Consider the following 21,627-nt stretch of genomic DNA (forward strand, 5'->3'; position numbering starts at 1 on the left):
GAAGAATTCAAGTATTGATCGGGAGCTTATGGGAGAAGCACTTACTGTTACAGTATAGCATATCAATACAGTGGCGATGATAGCTAGGCAGATACACGAGTACAGTTTTTATTTTCTGACGAAAACGAAAGCGTTCGAATTTTAAATCCATATCCAAATCCGTGCATTTATATATCACGTGGCTAAAGAACAGTAATGTTATAATAGACTGAGAATTATATGGATACAGAAAAACTAAGTTCACACATCGAAATTGGGGTATTTATTTCAGGCGGACATATAATATCTAATATGACAACAAAATTTTAAAGGTTGAACGAGCTAGGTGTAGTATGCAACTCGACCGCAATTTTTTAAATCTCCGCTTGAAATAGAGAAAGGAAATCAGTTACTGCATCCACCCTGTGGGAAAAATGTCAAGATTTTAGTAAATTTATTTTTCGAGACCATTAAAATCATTTATGATCATTTTCGACTCGATGCTGTGTGTGTCGATGTGTGCGAGAATTTTTTGTCCGCGACGACAATTTCGAGTAAATAAAGGCGAATGAATCTTGAGTTGTTTATATAAATAGAATCGTTTGGGTCAAGATGAACATTTTCACAAATAATGACAATAGCGGAATTTTCCCATTTTTTTTTTATTCTACTACTACTACTACTTTTTTGAGAAATGTAAAAAGCGTGACTGATTTTTCATTAAATTATTCAAGGTTGAAAACTCTTCAGCCACAATGCTACCTGGATAATTATGTTTTTACCACCTGCGGACGGTTCCTGAATTTTCAATTAACATTCTCACAGTTGTTCGTATGGAAATGGTGCCACACGTTCGTGCTAAAAATATTTTGTTATAAAAGTAAATAGTTGACCGTGGTCACTATTACAATGTATGTACGTACATACGTAAAAACGGGCAATGCGACGCGACGTGTACCAAATCTACATCTACCGTACTTTCAACAAAGTTCGAATTCAATTTTGTGTCAAAAACATAGAGAATATTCTAAAAATTACCTTAACAAAGTATATTTGACACAGTAGAGTGTATCTTTTACCACTGCACTTGCATGATAATTTTTCAGTTCCGTTCAACATTTTGAAGGTTTTACAAGCCGACTAAGCATAATGAGTATTTATTTTCACAATGAAGCGTAAAATAGAAAATTGATTTTTTTTCAAAAAAAAATTTAAAAAATTTCAAATTAATGCCAATAAGGGATCGTGAAGAAATCGACGGACTATATAATCCATACTTTTTTGTTTTTATATGTACTCAATTCGTTTATAATCCTGTTCGTTAAACTGGAGAAGAAACTCCAAGCTAATTGTAAGAAATATGTTACGTACGTTCATTCATTGGTGGTAAGGACCATAGTGTTTGTTTTGTGTCTGTACCATTGGTGTTGTATTGTGTTCATAGTGTTTGGGGAAGCGAACGTCATTGTGGTCCATGCTTTAGTTCACTTTAGTTGTGATTTGCCGTTGGACGTCGAAACACGTCAAAATAAGCAGTAAACACATGCCCTCGAGGAGTTCATTTCGAAGTGTTTTTGTGATAGTAAATATTCTCAACTAAGTATAAATTAAGATATTGTCAGCTGTACGGATTTGCAAGCCTGACAATTCCGCGTGTGTAACATTATAGCTTCATTACTTCTACGTATAACCCGCAACGGAAGAAGAGGAGGGAGGCTACTTTTGTACCGGCCGAACCACGTCCCAACATTTTGCATAGTGTAATATTTTTTTACCCTATTATGTATTTAACGTATATGTAGGTATTCAAAACGGTAGATAATTATACGTTCATCATTTATGCGCATTAGAATTTTCTAATACTCAGATCGGTAGCGATTAATCAAATTGAATGCATGTCCTTCATGTAAACGTTAAATGTTCGGAATATTGTTAATTTTAATTGAACGCGTTTATCCAACGTAGTATAATGGTTGAAAACATGCAACTGAACCAGCAAGGTGTTAATAATGAGTCGACGTGTTTGACACGTGAATTGCCATTTTTAATTATACGTATACCCGCGGTATTTCCAACACGGAAAAATCTCAACTGGTTCTTCTTAATTACACATCTAGTACAGTAAATAATTACTCTGACTTTGATGCCTGTAAAACTTTTGTGCCAATGGCAGCCTTGGTAACAGACAGCTACGTGATATTTTCTAGATGGTGTAAAACGCACTCGAAATGGACGTAAAAACATTGTACATTATATTCCAAGTGTCTCAGAATAAATGATACTCGAATCTCAAGGACGAAAGTAAAATATCTATGGTATTAGCTGTTAGTGCAGGAATATTGCCAGTCGATCATGCACATTTTTTTCGGGTTTCATCAAATACACTGCCTTCGTTTCAATTTTATTTACTCTGACAATCGATAAAAATTTTCTCATAGTTGAGGTAGAAAATTTCATAAGTTTTAAATGCGGCTATAGAAATACAGAAAAGATTTAATGCCGTGCAAAAACTGCCACGTTGTATGATATTTCGAAGGCTACTGTACAATAAAAAGAGAACTGCAAATAGCCAGGATACTTGACGCCCTGAACAGGAGATAACACGTATTGCACGCATAGACTAATACTTGCAATTAAATCGGTGCTAAGGTGTAGAATCTACATAAGATCTCGTCTGCAAGAGTGGACTTTGAACAAACTTTGCCGCAACGAAAACGGAATATTATCTGAGAGTATTTAAATTATTATCATAAATTGGCGAACAGATTGTACAATGTACATGGGATTGCACGCTATTTTTTAAATCTTATGAGATCTCAAGGTCTAATTTTTTATGTGTTTTATTTTCCTGTATTTTATTCTGTCCAGGATCATTCATTATTTTTTTTCTTTTTTTTTCAAATTTTATCTGAATTTGTTGAAAAGTTATGAATTTTAGAGAAATTCCTGTTCAAATTTTTCAGATAAATAAACCTCGAGAATGAAATGAGATGTTGAAAACAGTCAGGGTAAGTTTTTTCGTCTTGAATTACAGTTCCATTGAAAAATAATGGAAAAACTATGTTGTTTAAAAATCACCTAGTTTGATACTTTAATTTTAAGCAAAAAAAAAGAAACATTACCTTCCGTCAGAATGGTCTCGTTTTACTTTGTTGCGAAAATGTATCCCTTCAAGTATATTAATTTTTCCATTAATTTTAATCCAACCATCATTATGTTCATTATATTATAATTATTTATGGGAATTTTTTTTCTCAACAGCTGATATTCCTGAAAATTCATATTTAAGTAAATGTTACGTTGCAAAACTTTTACCAAGTTTCAATAAGTTAGTTTACAACCAGACGTCTAGTTTCCGAATGTTTGTACAAACTTTCAATTTTTATTTTTATTTTCTATGTTCAACGTTTCAGGTACTTAGCTGAATTTTTGCCTACCTACCTACCTCATTCGTATCTTACTGAAATTTATGACCCTTGACTTATCTTTTATCTACCACTCTCCCAAAACTTTGTCAATCTTTCAATTTCAAATATATTTAGTTGTCTATGCGTTCATATTCTAATCAGTATCAAATTTCATTCTAACCGGAACACCTTTAAAATTCAAAATATTTGGAAATATATGTAGGGTATAATTTTGAAATATTTTTGTTATGAATCTACGACTCACGATGGCAAAAAAAACGTATCTCAAGTTTTTTTTAGATCACTTGGTTTCCAAGTTATATCCATCCAAAAAATTAGAACAGGGAATTTTTTTGAAAAATTCATCACTCAAAAAGAAATTGAGATAAATTTCATAAAAGTCGTGAATGCTTCTTTCTGGTATATAGAATTAAATGAAAACAAACGTTGCAAATGAAAAATTCAGTCTTTACCAATGGATTTTTTAATTAACTTCTCTTTGATTTTTGATGACCCTGGACAAACCTACAGTATCATCCCCGGAGTTTTGCACTCAAGATTTAATTGTTCTATTCTCGTCTGTGTAAAACATACACTTCAACTGAATAATTACGTGTTGGGAAATAATAAATATCTGGTAAATGTGAATTATTAGATCATATAACCATATTATGTAGTTTACTTCATGAACAAGTTGACTGCTGAAGTAAAATTTAAACTTCCACAATGTCCTTAAATTCGAAATTTAAAGAAATTTAATCGCTCCATTAAAATTGCACATAGCGATAAATTTTTAGCCAAAATTTAGTCAGAACAATTCGTCAAAGTCAAAAGTGACTGAGAAGATTGAAAGAATACGCCCGAATAGACTTGCTGACTGGAGTAATTTAAAATAGCTTAATAAGCACATTCGCAAATCACCGGTCTGCATCGTCAGTCGATTTACTGCATTATTGTACCAATTCTGCCTCCAAGCGCATTAAATTAGCAGCTTTGAAATTTAATGTTGGTACTGCATTATCGTGTGATACGCATCGATTTGATCTTTGTTTAGCGGTTACTTGAGAATTCGTGCAATATTTCATTTCCATTCTGCTGTTAGTGAGTTTAACTTACATCCTGTATTTTTGCATTGCAAAATCCAATATCTTTTGCTCCTTGAAATTCGATTTACACATGAACATTGTACGTATGATCTTATTTCATCATATTGTTCCAATATTGAATTACAAAAAAAAGCAAGGGTGACTCAATTTTGTTTGTAAACAGGGTTTTTCTTACTGTGTTGCAGTAAAAAGAAAACATGTCATCTGAAACTATGCGATCCAAAACTCCTGACTCGTCTGCTGATTGTTACGTGTTGTATGAAAGTACACTGAAAATAGTGAGTATATCAATCAAAAGAAGGAAATTGATACTTTAAATTTCCAAAATATTTGTAGCCGTGTAAAATCAATGTAATAAAATGTCCGCAGAATCACAGTACTGTGAACAGAGCTGAAAATGGGACTAATTGCTGTAAGCGGAATTGCTACTCTTCGTATCGAATGGTTTGTAATTGTGCGAATCTAAAAACAGAGTATCCAAGTTATGCCACAGAAGAAATTAGACTTTTCCAAGAGATGCAGTCGCGATTGAAGCCTAATTACTCTCCAGATGTGAGTAATTTCAAGATAAAAAATGATATCGTGATGGTTTTAGGTGTCCTATAAGATTGATAAGAGTGTGAAATAATTTTAAAAAATCATTTCAATTCATAATCATCCTGTTTCTCGTTTATAGGTAAAGTTCTGCAATCTGCGAGACGAGGAAAAAGCAGATGAAGTCAAAGATTCAAGTGAAGAAACTGGATACTCCACAGATTCATTGGACTGTGAAATAATTTGGGTACAAAAATCCACATCTCCAGATTCTACCGTTGATCAAGTAGTGAACGAACTAGATATTAACAGAGATAGGAATGCCGACCAAGGAGAGGAGACAAAAATAAATAAGGACTTTGTGGACATTCCACCACCAGATCTAAATGCAAAGCCAGTTGTTTCAAATTCAGTCAGTGTAAAGTCACAAAACGTAGATGATATTATTAGTACGTTCAATAATAATTTAAGCGAAAAACCTTCCAAGAAACGGTCGCGAAAGCGTAAAGACACAAAGAAAAGGAAAGAAAAAGAACATCCGTACAAATGTGGTGCTTGTAAAAAGTCACTATCATCGTTGAATAAATTGGAATTACATTTGTCAGGTCACGTGAAACGAAGCAAATTCGAAACAGAAATTTATAAAAACGCCTTCTTAGCTTTACAAAAATTGAATTACAAAAATCATAGAACAAAAGTAGAAAAAGGGTTTATTTGTGAATTTTGCAATCAAGCATGTGCAGGCCGATGGGCGCTTTTTTATCACAATATATTCGCTCATTCCAACCAAAGACCTTACCATTGTAAGTTTTGTCCAAACAATTATAAGAGACCAGAGCATTTAAAACGTCATATGGCAACGGAACATGGCAGGCAGTTGGATTGACTACCGATGTTTCAATTGTACAAATCCCCATCACATAATCAGAAAGATTTTTTCTATATACATCCCGTACGTTGGATGTAGATCGTTATCTTAATTTTGAACGTGGGTAGTTAATATTGTTATTGAATATTATTCTCAAATTACTCTTGTATCCATTTCAGTGATTATATTGTTTGTGTATAATCTACATAGTGTTAATTATGTAACAATACCAAATTCATTTTGTTAAAGGTACTATTTTTTATTTCATTGTTATAAGAAAGAAAATGTTATTGTAGTACATATTTGTAGGGTGTAAACCGTATTTTTCTAAAGCGAATTGTTACTGCAGTTTCATAGTTTTATAACGTTATTTCATGAGCTATTAGATTCTATTAAATATATGGTAGAGATGAACAATTTTCCCATTTTCTGCTCTAATGAGATATTGACACTGTTAAAGGCTGTTGTAAATCAAATTTGCAAATTACATTACGCGGGCACGTATAAGCGATAGAATGTATAATCCTTGTCACGAAAAAACAAAAAAATCTGCACTCCTGAAATAACATCTTCACATAGCACCTTACCGTTGTTCTTCGACTAGAAATTCACAATTTTTCAATCAGAAATATTTCTAATGTTTGAAAATGAATACATATTATAGCGATGATTTCGATGGCCGAAGAATTCACATTGAGTATAATTTAGACCGTAAGCAGTACTATGTCATAATACAGATTCATTCTTTATCGACCGCTGATAAAGCAGTTTATTAAAATTGACAGAAAAACCGCTTTCGGATTGCGCAAGGAAAAAGTATTTTTCGAATATTTTTGAGTCTGAATAGGCTGTGTAATATATGTTGATCACAATTGATATTCAGATAATCTGACAGTTTATATGAAAGTACCCAAAAGCTACACCAAAAACTTACCGATGTACCATTTGCCGAAGAAAGTCCTGTATAGGTAAAACTGAATAAATTTTCATTGGATTTTGATTATAAAATGCTTTCTGCAAGTAAAAGTAAATATTTATTGTCTTGTATTTCCTCGCTTCAGTCGGATCTTCTTGATTAGTGAAAAGTTGTAAGCGACTATCGATAATCGAATTCATTCGTGCCTATGTCGATTGTGCAATGTACCGAACCAGCCATCAACTTGAACCGACTCGTGGACTCAAGTCTATATTTACTTTAAATAAAAAGTATATAAAATATGATTAAAAAAGTTATGGCTCGATAAAAATCGAAGAATAGATACTTTTCTTCCCGTTCCAATACTCAATGAGAGGTTAATGTATACTTAAATGAAAAAAAACATTCACAAAAATGTGACAACATAACCTATAGACGCTTCGATAATCGTTTATACGTTGTTCTCAGTTTATATTGAAATTTTTTCACGTGAAACCTCTTTGTCGCATTGCCGATAATAATCTTATCACGTTAATGAATTTTGCAACGAATTACAACATGTCCAGCAGGATCTTTCTTCCTTTCGAAACAACCTTACCTATTCTAACCTCAAAATTTATATCAATGACCACCGTATTATGCGAGATTTCGTGGATCCACAACTCACGTAAATCAAAGAATAAATGAGTTATCCTTACTTATTTTCAATCACGCTTCAATATCTATAATCACAACCGGAGACAAAGTATTTTCTCGCACTATTGTTTTCTCATTGTTTACACAACAATCTCGTCCCAGTGTAAGAACACTACTGTGAATACTGTCAAAGAGAACTTTGATTACCGCCCGAATTATAGCTTCATGTTCATACTGTTTGATAAGTTTCTTACAAACGGCTTTCACATGTGTCAGAAAACTATTTGAACTTCTACCTAGGTTGTGCTGCAACTTTTCACATATACTTTTAACTTGACAATATCCGGTAAAAATACTGAAGTCTCAAGAAAGGATTCGGGTCTACGCTCCGGCTACTGAGTGTTCCATAAGTTCACATCATTCAGGTAACCGACACACTCGTCAAAACAAAATGGGAATATCTTCCCATTTCTACAAGCAATTAAGCTACCAGGAATTATTTCCGAATTTCTTTTTATGTATCATAATGAGACTTGAATCATTTCACATACAATTTTCATTTATTTATCATTCTTACAATATTTCCGACAGTGATTGCAATATGGAAGGGACAGCTAATGAAGAGAAAGAATTAGTGGAAATGTGCCGCTTGTGCGCCAAAACTGGTTTGGGATATATTCCAATTTTCGCTGACAAGAATTCTGCAGTCGCTGAAAAAATAAGCAGATGTCTACCTATAATTGTGAGCAACGGTTTGAAAACTTTTATCCAAACCAGAAAGATATTTGGCAACCGAGAAAGTCCTGAGCACCACTAAATTATTTTTGAATAACATCAACATTGTAATATCCGAAATCTTCGGACTCCTTTTTTGCCTTCTCGGTTAGATCGATTTATGTAACTTTCCACAGAGTTCTGACTGTTATTCATGTACATCGGATAAAATTATGACTGTTCACAATTTTATGGTAAAAAGTCTGTGACAAAACTAACTTTCCTTTTTAAACTAATATTACAGTATATTTTTTAAAATCTCAAAATTGTTTCTTGGGCTCTCTTGCGTATTGAACGAATTGACATAACTTGCCACTAAAATTGTATAGAATTGTTCAATTAGTAGCGCACTCAGCCTACTTATCTAATATTATATTTTTTACAGGTGCTGATGACTGATGAGTTACCATTATTTGTATGCCAAAACTGCTTTTCTTACTTGAACATTAGTTATAAACTAATTGTCGATTCTATAAAAACTGATACTCTTTTGCGATCACAGTTGGCATCATTGAATAAACCAGATTGTTCTGGTGCGAAAAGCGATACAGAAGAAATAGCACAAGAAGTTACAGTTAGAATAGATAGTAGTCAGCTATCCAAACAATACATAGAAGAATTTGACGAAAGTTTAAAAGTTCCGATAAAATGTGACCTGTGTGACAAGATATTCGAGGATATGAATATATTTGATACCCACATTGAAGAGGATCATCTATTGGAATGGCCATGTAATTTTTGCGACAATAGTTACCGAGAGTCCAGAGATCTGTTGGCGCATAAAGAAACCAGTCATTACGGGGAAATCACAACCTGTGCAAACTGTACCAATCGAAAAGCCAACAATTCACTAGCTGTATGTAAATCTGAATCAATGGATTTATCAGATGTTCACGAGGAACGTTTAGGCACTGCATCAGAGACGGTGACACCAGAAATAAAACTGGCTAAAAATTCTCTGGAAGTAATGTGCAAAGTATGCAAAATTACCGTAGAAAATTCAAAGCTCCTTCCTAAGCATTACAGTATTCACAGAAGGAAAATTGCCAGATGCCATACCTGCCAAACACGGTGTCATTCAGTCTATGACTTGTTTTTACACAAAAGGTCGGCTCATAATATGTACAAAAAAGTTAACTTAAGGTTTGTATGCGACATGTGTGATAAAATATTTTCAAACAGTTCACAATGGCAACACCACATGGATAAGGCATGTCCTAGAAAGTTTTCTGTTCATTCTTGCAAGTATTGTAAAAACAGTTTTTCAACACATCACAAACTTACGTATCATCTTAGGGTGAGTAATCATTTTGCCATATTTGACTAAATGTTGCGTAACAAAATTTTTTATTCAGATAGTTTAGTGCAGTTTCTTGTACTCTATTGGAATTGATGGATATTAATAATTGAAATTAAACGAAAGAACGAATTTTCGTTGATCTGTTACTCAAGTTGTAATATGACATTTCAGAAACATAAAAAGGAAATGCTGGACGATCCTGATGTAACTGTATATAAATGTGTCGCATGTCCTAAAGTATTTGTGGACCAACAATTTTACCAGAAACATAGAAATGTGAGTATTATTTTTGAAGGGAAGCTGTTGCTTATTAGTAAAAGGGATATGAAAGCTCCACAAGTTGTTGAGGGATTTAAACATTATAATAATTAATTATAGTGTCAATTATTTAGGTACACGATCCAGAATGCTGGGACAAGTTCAAATGCACCCTATGCAATCGATCTTTTAGAGACAGAGTTAGATTGAAAGAACACAATCAATCTGTTCATGAAGGAGTTAGACCTCATCAATGCGATGTTTGTGGTCGTATGTTTCATCGTTCATCTAACATGGTAAGATAAATTTCGACGCAATTTTAATGCATAAGCTTTTTCGGGTAATAAACAATAAATGAACTGAATTTTATTTTTTCAATTATACAGAAGGCTCATAGAATGAAACATTTTGGCCATAAGTGCTCCCAGTGTGAAGAAATATTCCAAACTATACGTCTACTTACCAATCATATGCAGGACGTTCATAAAATTGAAGTAAATTTAAAAAACCCTGCAAAAAAATACAGTAGTAGTTGCTACGTTTGTAGATTTTGTGGGAAACAACTTGCCACCAATCAGTCGATCCTTGATCACGAACGCATTCACACTGGTGAAAAACCCTACAGCTGTAATTTGTGCGATAAGACTTTCAGGTATATTTACTGCTATCGTTTTATCTACTTTGCTAATTTTATTCGTTTGTATTAATGATTAATTTTATTCAATCTTTCACATTATAGAAGTTATACCGCCAGATGGGCTCATGTTCAACGTCATAAAAAAGGAAGTTACGTATGTGAGCATTGCGGCAAATGCTTCAGGTAAATCAAACATCATTTCAACAAATATTTTTTCACTCAATTTTACACGATTCTTACAGTTTTCTTATACAAAAACAGGGTAAAAGAAAAAATTTGAATCTTCTGTTACAGTTACAAACAGAACTTGACCACCCATGTGCAAATACATGTTCCCAATGAAGAACGGAAGCACCCATGTTCAAAATGCGGCAAACGTTTCCTGAGGAAGGCGCACCTCAATGTGCACATGCGTATTCATGACGGAGTGCGTCCCTATGCTTGTGACATCTGTTTGTTTAGGTTTACACAATTAGGAGACATGAAACGGCATCGTGCGAGACACGCAAATGGTGAAGTTCGCTTGAGTTTTCCCAGAAGGAAAACAGTGCAAGAAGATTTGCAAATCGATGGATATGGTGCTGCAGCACAGAAACTTTAACATTTTCCATTGACTTGTGTACTACTATTAATTTTAAAACAATTGAACGTATATCTTAAATTTTGAAATCCGGCCGAAGGTTTAACTCTACTTTTGTACATAAGGAATTATCATGTTATCTTTCTGTTGAGCTATATTGAATTTTAAAATACGACGTGAAAAATTCAACATATTTTCATAAGAATGGACTTGCTTGAAACAATTCAAGGGAAAAAATTTCGTAGAGCTCCGTATTCTTGATTATAGAAATAACAAGAATTCATTTATGAACCCCTTGACTGTCAGCGACACATATGTGCAGAAAAGTCGTGCCACTTTTGTGTCATGATACATATGTGGGCATTTGAAGAAAAGACATGTTTTTACTACATCGATTTGACTGTAAATCATCATTTTTGAGGTCGCTGAATTATAGGATAAATCTCCGAAATTTTTTTTCCAATACAAAAGTGGCAAGACAATCTCATTTTCGCCTGACTGCTAAGGAGTTAATTATACCTGTACATTACTACAACGTCTAAATGTACATTTTAATTGTTATTTACAATGTGTTTAATATTAATATCGTACTAAACGTGATCAATAATGTGTATAGAAAATTTTGCAACAGATCGATGAAAATTCCTGAAATATGTACGTTTGCACTGTAAGTTTTGATTAAAGATAACTTCTTAGGCTAATTAATAGTATAGGATCATTTGTGATTATTCTTTATTTATCTATTACATGGCTGGCTGATATGGCAACCAAATGAGAGATGACTGATCTGTGCTTTGACGTAACAAGTCAGTGTGATGCATGACTCAAAGTGATGAACTTCATCTCAATCAATCTCAGCATATAAATAATGAGATTACATCGCACTGCTGACCCAAGCGACAGGTAATGTCTAACTGAACGCGAACAATGGAAATATGGTGTACTACAGATTATAAATTGAAGTTACAAATGATGAGCAATTGACTCTGATATGATTTGTGTTACTCAGGTGATTGCACTCACTGAGTCTGTGGTCAACTGGCACTAACAAGGAATGCTTCTCAATGACCCAACAAAGATTTTGGTAATTTTTTTTTTTTGGGCGGTCGAAGGTCCCAATAAGAAAACGCTAAGACCGTTTGCCTGCAAATTCAGATTTACAAGAAATATGATTTTTACATTTTTTTTTCCAATTTTTTCTATAATTCATTTCTACCAGTTCTGAATTGTGTAATCAAAACGTGTTTAACGTTCAGAGTGATGAAAATTATTGTTTGATCGTAATATTGCACAGTTTACGGTGAAACATCGATCTTGCGCGAAATATTACTTTCAATTGAACTCTTACATTGCTACTTTGCCGAAACACATAGTTATAATCTGCTATTCCACATCAAAGGAAATTGAAGCTAGTATAATACCTACACTTTGCGCTGTTGCTCATTTATTTAATTTCGAGAGTTCAGAATGTATTATATATTATGTTACGTGTCCGAAAGGTGGAGTTGAAAGAGTTGAAGAGGCTGTTCAAGAAGAGATCTATATGTTGTTTGTAGCCACCTGCAATAAAAAGAATACCGAAAACTGTGATCGAAAGTAGAACCCGAGAATTTCTTTGCACTTATTTGTAACGGTTTACCTATTGCATTAAACGTATCACCTGCCTCTTATGGATAGCAATCTTGTGGGGTTGTAATTGAAACATGCAGATCACGTTATCACAAACCATCATAAGCATCCTTATCTTATGAAAATATCTGTTTTGGAATATTTAGTGTTACAAAAATCTGAGATACATCAGAAACTTGTACTCTAAATTTTACTCAAACCTCGACTCAAACTAATGAAAGTTAAAAGTTTGAAAAATTTCGAAACACTTAGCTTCAGAACTTTAGATGTGCAAATATAAGTGATTTTGGAAACGGGTGAAGCAAGACGAAAGACTTCATCCCAAAATTTGCGAAGAAATTGAAACGATACAAGCATTTTTGGGCTATATCGATCGACTTTTTTCCGTGTTTTTCGCAACATACAGAGAATGAAGATGTGATCGATCTAGCCCAAAAATGCTTGTATCGAATTCCAAAAAATTGGACAAAAAGGTAACATAACTGTCAATATTTTCTGAGAATTTGCGATTTTTTAGCTAAAAATTACGGCAGCGGTAAAAAGCGATTAAAAATCCCGAAAAACCAATGCTTTTCTTATGGGAAAAAGTAAGGCTTCCTAGGCGTGGGTAAATATGGAGGGAAAAGTTTTTTAAAAATTCGGACATTTTTTTTTAATTATTACGAACCAATTTGGGGGGTAAGACCATTAAAATTCGATTTTGCCCTTCTTAAGGACAAGTCTAATGTATATGTATGTATTTCTACAACGGATATCAATCGCTGACCGAAGAAATATTTTTTTTAATCAATGTTTTCTCCCAGTATGTAGATCTATTGCACCTCTCACAAATACACTTTTATTCTATGTTCCAAGAAACCCATTTATAACTCATATAAATTTTGATGATGCTGAAATCAATTTTTTTGATGCAATATGTCGACCTAATTTTGCGTGAGGAATCGATTGTGCGCAGTCTTGACTCGCAACGAATAACGGAATAAAAGGAATGACCGAAACATACAAGATTTGCGCCAGGGTGCCAAAAAGATGGGGAAGGAAAATGACGAATTCATCGCTACGAAGTTTCTTTCAGCTCAGTTTCAGTGTGTTTATTACACTTTAATCTTAGGAAAAGTGCTCAGGTGTCAGTTTAAGCAGGGCAGGCTACAATCCATACTGCATGTGATTTCGATGCTGTGTCTCTAAAGGCATGCCTGCTAGTGAGGACATTTATCGCCTGCTGAATGAGCCACAGATCAAAAGTGACGGCCGAAAAGACAGAATGCTGGACCAACGTTCCAAAGAAAGGGGAAAGATGAACTCGTAGGTTTAATGATTTAGTTTCAGTTTATTCAATATGCCTCAATCATAGCACAAGTGTTCTGAGTTAGTGATAGTACTGTAATATTAAGCTGTCACATATTGTTGTTGTGGAAGACAAAAAGAAATGTAAAATAAGTATTTAACATTTCATAAGTATTCGAACTGTTTTATAAGGAAAAAGAAGTGCAATATGTATACATAGCCTTATGCAGAATATGAAAACTGTCATATGAAGTAGTTATTATTAAGTTTGTACATAGAGTTCAAGCTTCGGCCTCCGTGCAGGTGCAATGCTTCTCTGCAGGAAACGATAAGCATGCTATTATTGTATTGTTACTATTTGATGTTACCAGCATTGAAACAAATGAATGAATTAAACCATTCCTTTGTATTTTCTTTGTATTTTGTGGGCAGTTGGTGCTACGATCTTTGAAATTTCTTTTTTGCTATGTCCGGGGTTGAATTGGCCTGAAAAGGGTCATTTGAAACGATTCAAAGACTGAAGTGTTTTACTTCAAGCGTTGACTGAGGAGAATAAAAACAGTTTCCCTAATGGGCTTTGTTGTGACAAACAAATTCGTCGTGCGCTTGCGCTCCCTGAGTTGTTCCAATGATAGAGTTGAGAACTTATTGCAGAACATCAGAGAGTTACCGATTTCGACGTGATGCTGGCTGCATACACCTTCCGAGTGACACAGTCTCCGTAATGGTAAGCCCAAGCCAGTACTTAGCCTGTGTGCACTTACCGACTTGCAGCGTTACAAGAAATTAATAATAAGAATAAATTTATTCCAAAATTCGTGGCAAAACAGTGATTTAATTAAAGTATAGGTACTCGAGGAAAAAATGTATACATAGATCATAAATAATAATAGATCAGATGTAATAATGATGCAGGGACCAAGAAGTATATATGTATATGCGGTCCATGTACGATATTAATATATATAATATGATCCATTTACGATCCATACTATAAATTTTATAATTTTTCAGGAAACAGACTAGATTATCTACAATATTACGGCTATGATATGAAAATATAAGAATTATTCATTTCGAAATGGGATTCTGTTCGACACGCGCTCGATGTATTCCATAACATTAATATTCATAATTATTCCAACAACTTTTCATTTGCTCTATCGACTTGAATTTTCGTAGGCACAGAATCAAAACGGTGTTTTAGCTAGTCGCAAGTGAAGTATCTAGGTTGGGTAGCGAAGCAGAATTGTTTTTCGAAAAGTGTTCGAATGGAAAAAATTCAGAGTTACTGTAATATATGACGGATGCGCTAGTTTTGATCCAGATGAAATGGATGCTCCGTATATGAGACAGTATTTAATGCAATATCCTGATTTAAAGACTAAAAAAGGTGATTGCCGGCGATTTTTTTTTTTTTTTTAAGAATATATCTTGAGTCAAAGGCTGACCATCGAAGGGCCTAGTCACTTGAGTCTCGAATCGGCAGGAAAGATGAAGTGCATAATTCTTGTCTGAAATGTAAAAGCGAAATTCATTATACATCATGTCATATTGTACATCATGCATCATACATAGTATGAGAGATCGAAACCAGAGTTTGGACGTTCGGATGTTTAGAAAGTGACGTCACCCAAAATTTCTTTTCTCGAAATATCAGCTAGCAGAATTCCTCAGTATGGAAACAACCGCGCAGTAGAGCGGACGTATGAGAATCGCGCTCCGCAGATTTCGAGAACCGGGTTCTCTACTTCCTGGTTTCTGCGCTCCGGGGCCGCTTCCTGGTGCAACTCGACTTCCAGGACAAGCGCTCCGTATTTTCTGCGCTCCAGGTCCACTACCTGGTGAAACTCGACTTTCAGGAACGAGCGCTCCGTAGTTTCTGCGCTCCAGGTGGCCCACCTGGTGAAACTCGACTTCCAGGACAAGCGCTCCGTATTTTCTGCGCTCCAGGTCCACTACCTGGTGAAACTCGACTTTCAGGAACGAGCGCTCCGTAGTTTCTGCGCTCCAGGTGGCCCACCTGGTGAAACTCGACTTCCAGGACAAGCGCTCCGTATTTTCTGCGCTCCAGGTCCACTACCTCGTGAAACTCGACTCTCGGAGGACGAGGAAGACGAGGAGAACAAGATGGACGATAAGGACGAGGATTTGTGCACGGTGAGAATAATATTTTTATAATATTTGATGAATTAGGATCGGGATCAGGAGTAGGAATAGGAGTAGGATCAGGAGTAGGAATAGGAGTAGGATCAGAAGGAGGAGTAGGAGTAGGATCAGAAGGAGGAGTAGGAGTAGGATCAGGAATAGGATCAGGAGTGGTAGTAGGAGTAGGAGTAGGATCAGAAGTGGGATCAGGAGTAGGAGTAGGAGTAGCAGTAGAAGTACAAATAGGAGAAGGATCAAGAGTAGGTGTAGAATCAGGAGAAGAATTAGTATCAGAAGTAGTCAACCACCTCCGACCACCTTCGTCCTCTTCGTCCACCTCGTCCCCGTCCTCTTCTTCCTCCGCCGCCTCGTTATCCTCGTCGTCCTCGACTTCCTCGAATACCGCCGCTCACTTGCAACCACCGCCAAACACTTCCTACCCCCTCCTGCCCCCGCCAAACACCACAACCATCTCCGTCCACCTCCTACCACACCCTGCCGCCTTTTTCTGCTCTTTTTAAATCATATTATTTACTCAGAGTAATTTTAGTCAGGAACTTTCTTAACTGGCGTTTATATCTTAACCATTTTTCTTCAACGTTGTAATTGCAAGATATAACTAATTTTTAATATTCCGCATTGCAGGAAAGTCCGTCAATGGAACGGTCTGCTGACTCCGAAGGATCTCTACTGGATGTGGATGAAACTTTGGAAAGAAGTAAGGAGGTTCTAGGATCACCATTCTACGAAGAAAGTAATAAGATCAAAAATTCTTAACTTGTATACTAATATCGCCTTGTCTTCATTTGTATCAAAACATCTATGTTTGCACGGTCTTGATTGAAGTTGGAATTTCATGTTGACAATTGATTTCAGAACTGCGTCAGCTGTCAACTGGCCAATTAACAGAGTTTCTCGGTGAAATGGAATCCTTGGTCGGAGCGCTCAGCGAAACTTTAATAGCTGAGTATTATTATTATTAATATTAGCTTACTTTTGTAAGTATTTATGAATATAGCCTCCATGAATATTCATTGTTGGTATATAAGGTCTGGCATCGTACCTACTTTCTGTAATGTTAAAGATTTTGAAAGAAATTAACTAACTATAAAAATGGATAAAAAATATTATCTCTAATAGTGAATGTAGCTAACACAGCTTTAACCGTACATTGATTATGTTAATGATCTATTGTGACAAGATCGGAATTAGATAAGCTCTCTAAATACTCTTTTCTAGTCTATTAATTTATATCATGTATATGTAAATGTATATTTCTTCAGTTTATACAATCACTGCACTAGGATTACCCTTGCCACGTTTTATGGTGCGCTTGTGTAATTTGTATATTATTAACCTTACGTTTTACTCTATTTGCGACAAGTTATGAGTGTTTCTAATTTCTTGGCAATTATTTATGTACATGTATGTGTATATATGTATATCTATACATATGCATGTGTATATACATATATACACATGTTTAAAACTAGATTTTTACAATAAACACAGAGGTTTTAGTATATTCACATACGGATTTCTGTGTATAGGTATACTTGAACTAAAATATCCTTAACTCTAATACGGAGTTCTTCGTAATTCGCATTTGTTCTTGTAACCCAATGTCCTACATACGATAGCAAAAATCGAGATCCAACTTAACTGAGTCTCAAAGCCCTGTTGACATAAAAGCAGCTATTTGATAGAAATTATAGTTTATAGTTTACACAGCCTATTGCGTGATATTTCATCATAAATACATATGTTTCAATGTATTTAGGAATAATTTATCAAATGTACAGAGGTCATGTGCAAATAATAAATGAATTCGACCGCAGTTTTATGTATTCATTAGAGCTTTAACAATAAATTTAAGCTTTGTTACTTCTTTTATTTTATTATGGATAATCAGAAACATTTCCGACTATTCGTGCTGTGGAAGCATGGGGATTAAACCAAATGTAGCAAAAGATTAGAAACAGTGTATGTAGAGTACGGGTATTTTTCTAATAATGCAAACACGTGCCGCTAGCTTAGTTTTGACATATCTAGAATACCACGCCTTGCGAATTAGCTTTCCAGACAGAGATGAATGATGAATTTTAAGGACTGCATTATCGTTGTTGAATACTCTATGCCTCGTGGGAAACGAAAATCTGTAACGATAAAATTGATGCACCGGATCATCGTCGACTTTAACTTTTGAAATGTCCTACCATTTTCGAACACCTCCTACCTCCCCCTGCCACCTCCGACCATCAATGGCCACTTTCGACCACCCCCTATCACCTTCTGCCAGCGCCGACCACCTCCTACCATTTCCGAACACCTCCAACCATCCTATTTACCTATATTACTAGATTAGCTATGATATGAAAAGAGAAGAATTATTCATTTCGAAATGGGATTCTATTCGACACGCGCTCGATGTATCCCATAACACTAATATTCAAAATTATTCCAACAACTTTTCATTTGCTCTCTCGATCTTGAATTTTCATAGGCATAGAATCGAAACGCTGTTTTAGCTGGTCGCAAGTGAAGTATCTGCGTTGGGTGGAGGAGCAGAATTGTTTTTCGTAAAGTATTCGGATGGAAAAAAATTCAGATTAACTGTAATACATCACGGATGCGCTAATTTTGAACGAGACGAAATGGATGCTTCGTATATGAGACAGTATTTAAAGCTGCGTAGTGATTTAAAGACCTAAAAAGGTGATAGGGAGAGAAAGAACGAAGCTTCTTAACACTTCGAGTGTATTTTAACACACATTTGAAAGATACGAGCAAAATTTTTCATCATCCAACTGTCGCAGAACGGCAGCGTTATTAGCCGACCCGTTCACTGAAGAATATATCTTCAGTCAACGGCTGACCATCGAAGGGCCTGGCCGCTTGAGTCTGGAATCGGCAGGAGAGATAAAGTGCGTATTTCTTGTATGAAATGTGAAAACTAAAATAATTATACATCATATCATATCATCGTACATCATACATCATACCTCACATATCATACATCATACATCATACATCATACATCATACATCACACATCATCATACAGAGTATTAAAGGTCGAAACCAAAGTTTGGATGTCGGATGTCCAGAAAGTGACGTCACCAATTCAAAATCAGCTAGCCGAATTCCTCAGTCTGGAACGAACCGCGCAGTAGAGCGGACGGATGAGAGTCGCGCTCCGCAAATTTCGAGTACCGGGTTCTCAACTTCCCGGATCCCGCGCTTCGGGTCCGCTACGTATTTCGAGTACCGGGTTCTCAACCTCCCGGATCCCGCGCTTCGGGTCAGCTACGCGGTGAAACACGACTTCCAGGACACGCGCTCCGTAATTTCTTTACTCCAGGTCCGCTACCTGGTAAAACACGACTTTCAGGACACGCGCTCCGTAATTTCTTTACTCCAGGTCCGCTACCTGGTAAAACACGACTTTCAGGACACGCGCTCCGTAATTTCTTTACTCCAGGTCCGCTACCTGGTAAAACACGACTTTCAGGACACGCGCTCCGTAATTTCTTTACTCCAGGTCCGCTACCTGGTAAAACACGACTTTCAGGACACGCGCTCCGTAATTTCTTTACTCCAGGTCCGCTACCTGGTAAAACACGACTTTCAGGACACGCGCTCCGTAATTTCTTTACTCCAGGTCCGCTACCTGGTAAAACACGACTTTCAGGACACGCGCTCCGTAATTTCTTTACTCCAGGTCCGCTACCTGGTAAAACACGACTTTCAGGACACGCGCTCCGTAGTTTTTGCGCTCAAGGTCCACTACTTGCAGAAACTCGACTTCCAGAACAAGCGCTCCGCAGTTTTGGCTGTCCAGGTACTTGACCTGATGACTTTTGACCTTCGGGAGTAATTTTGCGTAGTTCCGGCTGTACAGGTTCGCGACCCCGTGACTTTTGACCAAGCACTGTGTAGTTTCTGCGCGGGTCCGCTACGCGGTGAAACTCGACTTCCAGGATAAGCGCTCCGTGGTTCCTGATTCATGTTTACAATAAATTATTTCAATTCGTTTTTCGCGCAAGCCGAAATTCAGCAGCTGTCAGTCCGCTGATAAAATTTCTCGACTTCCAGGATAAGCGCTCCGTGGTTCCTGGTTCATGTTTACAATAAATTATTTCAATTCGTTTTTCGCGCAAGCCGAAATTCAGCAGCTGTCAGTCCGCTAATAAAATTTCTCGACTTCCAGGATAAGCGCTCCGTGGTTCCTGGTTCATGTTTACAATAAATTATTTCAATTCGTTTTTCGCGCAAGCCGAAATTCAGCAGCTGTCAGTCCGCTAATAAAATTTCTCGACTTCCAGGATAAGCGCTCCGTGGTTCCTGGTTCATGTTTACAATAAATTATTTCAATTCGTTTTTCGCGCAAGCCGAAATTCAGCAGCTGTCAGTCCGCTAATAAAATTTCTCGACTTCCAGGATAAGCGCTCCGTGGTTCCTGATTCATGTTTACAATAAATTATTTCAATTCGTTTTTCGCGCAAGCCGAAATTCAGCAGCTGTCAGTCCGCTAATAAAATTTCTCGACTTCCAGGATAAGCGCTCCGTGGTTCCTGGTTCATGTTTACAATAAATTATTTCAATTCGTTTTTCGCGCAAGCCGAAATTCAGCAGCTGTCAGTCCGCTAATAAAATTTCTATTACTTTATAATCTTCTCATAATCTTCTTGGTAAATACGTCGATAAAAAAATTATATTAAACCTTACACTTGAAGGTGTTCGGAGTTGGACGAGGAGGAGGACGAGGAAGATAAGGAGATGAAGGTGGACGAGGACTTGTGCTCGGTGAGTAAAACACTTTTATAATATTTGATGGAAATTGTAATTATATTTGATCCAAAATATTTCAAACTAGTCATGTTTACATTAAATTATTTCAATTCATTTTTCGCGCAAGCACATATTCAGTAGCTGTGAATAAGCTTATACAATTTATTATATTATTGAACAATTAATTAATTATATCAATCCTTATACAATATTTTTGATGTGTTCCTATACTGAAAATATTTACATTAAATTATTTCAATTCATTTTTCGCGCAAGCACATATTCAGTAGCTGTGAATAAGCTTATACAATTTATTATATTATTGAACAATTAATTAATTATATCAATCCTTATACAATATTTTTGATGTGTTCCTATACTGAAAATATTTACATTAAATTATTTCAATTCATTTTTCGCGCAAGCACATATTCAGTAGCTCTGAATAAGCTTATACAATTTATTCTACTATCAATTGATTAATTAATTATATTAATCCTTACACAATATTTTTGATGTGTTCTTATACTGAAAATATTTATTATTATTCCAGGTATAACCCGAGGTGGTTGGCGGTGGTTGGAGGTGGTCGGAGGTGGACGAGGTGGACCAGGAGGAGGACGAGGACCCGGAGGCGGACGAGGTGGACGAGGAGGAGGTGGCGTGGGTCGTGGGAGAGGAGGGGCGGGGGAGGGGAAGGGGCAGAGGTGGGCGGGGAAGGGGGTGAGGTGGGAAGGGAAGGGCGAGGGGAGGGGGAAGGGGGTGGGGGAAGGGGAAG

At 36.0% G+C, this 21,627-nt stretch overlaps 1 protein-coding gene across 8 annotated transcripts in view; it reads left to right on the forward strand.

Annotated features, from left to right (window-relative positions):
- LOC107223666 (zinc finger protein 2 homolog) overlaps positions 1 to 14,281 on the forward strand; it is a 34,036-nt gene extending 19,755 nt beyond the window's left edge. The window contains exons 1-12 of one of the 8 annotated variants that reach the window (XM_046732090.1): positions 1,573 to 1,739; positions 2,943 to 2,987; positions 4,678 to 4,770; positions 4,862 to 5,044; positions 5,169 to 7,871; positions 8,038 to 8,188; positions 8,606 to 9,517; positions 9,692 to 9,796; positions 9,913 to 10,074; positions 10,165 to 10,430; positions 10,518 to 10,598; positions 10,710 to 14,281. In XM_046732090.1, the coding sequence (XP_046588046.1) occupies positions 8,048 to 8,188; positions 8,606 to 9,517; positions 9,692 to 9,796; positions 9,913 to 10,074; positions 10,165 to 10,430; positions 10,518 to 10,598; positions 10,710 to 11,016 (1,974 nt within the window). In that variant the 5' untranslated portion in view covers positions 1,573 to 1,739; positions 2,943 to 2,987; positions 4,678 to 4,770; ... (1 more) ...; positions 5,169 to 7,871; positions 8,038 to 8,047 and the 3' untranslated portion in view covers positions 11,017 to 14,281. Of the gene's footprint in view, positions 1 to 1,572; positions 1,740 to 2,942; positions 2,988 to 4,208; positions 4,572 to 4,677; positions 4,771 to 4,861; positions 5,045 to 5,168; positions 7,872 to 8,037; positions 8,189 to 8,605; positions 9,518 to 9,691; positions 9,797 to 9,912; positions 10,075 to 10,164; positions 10,431 to 10,517; positions 10,599 to 10,709 lie in introns of those variants that run through there. The other 7 variants (XM_046732085.1, XM_046732121.1, XM_046732127.1 and 4 more) reach the window with 7 other exon arrangements.
- Positions 14,282 to 21,627: the final 7,346 nt, after the last annotated feature.

This window comes from Neodiprion lecontei, chromosome 1 (assembly GCF_021901455.1).
Source record: "Neodiprion lecontei isolate iyNeoLeco1 chromosome 1, iyNeoLeco1.1, whole genome shotgun sequence".
Classification (NCBI taxonomy): Eukaryota; Metazoa; Arthropoda; class Insecta; order Hymenoptera; family Diprionidae; genus Neodiprion; species Neodiprion lecontei.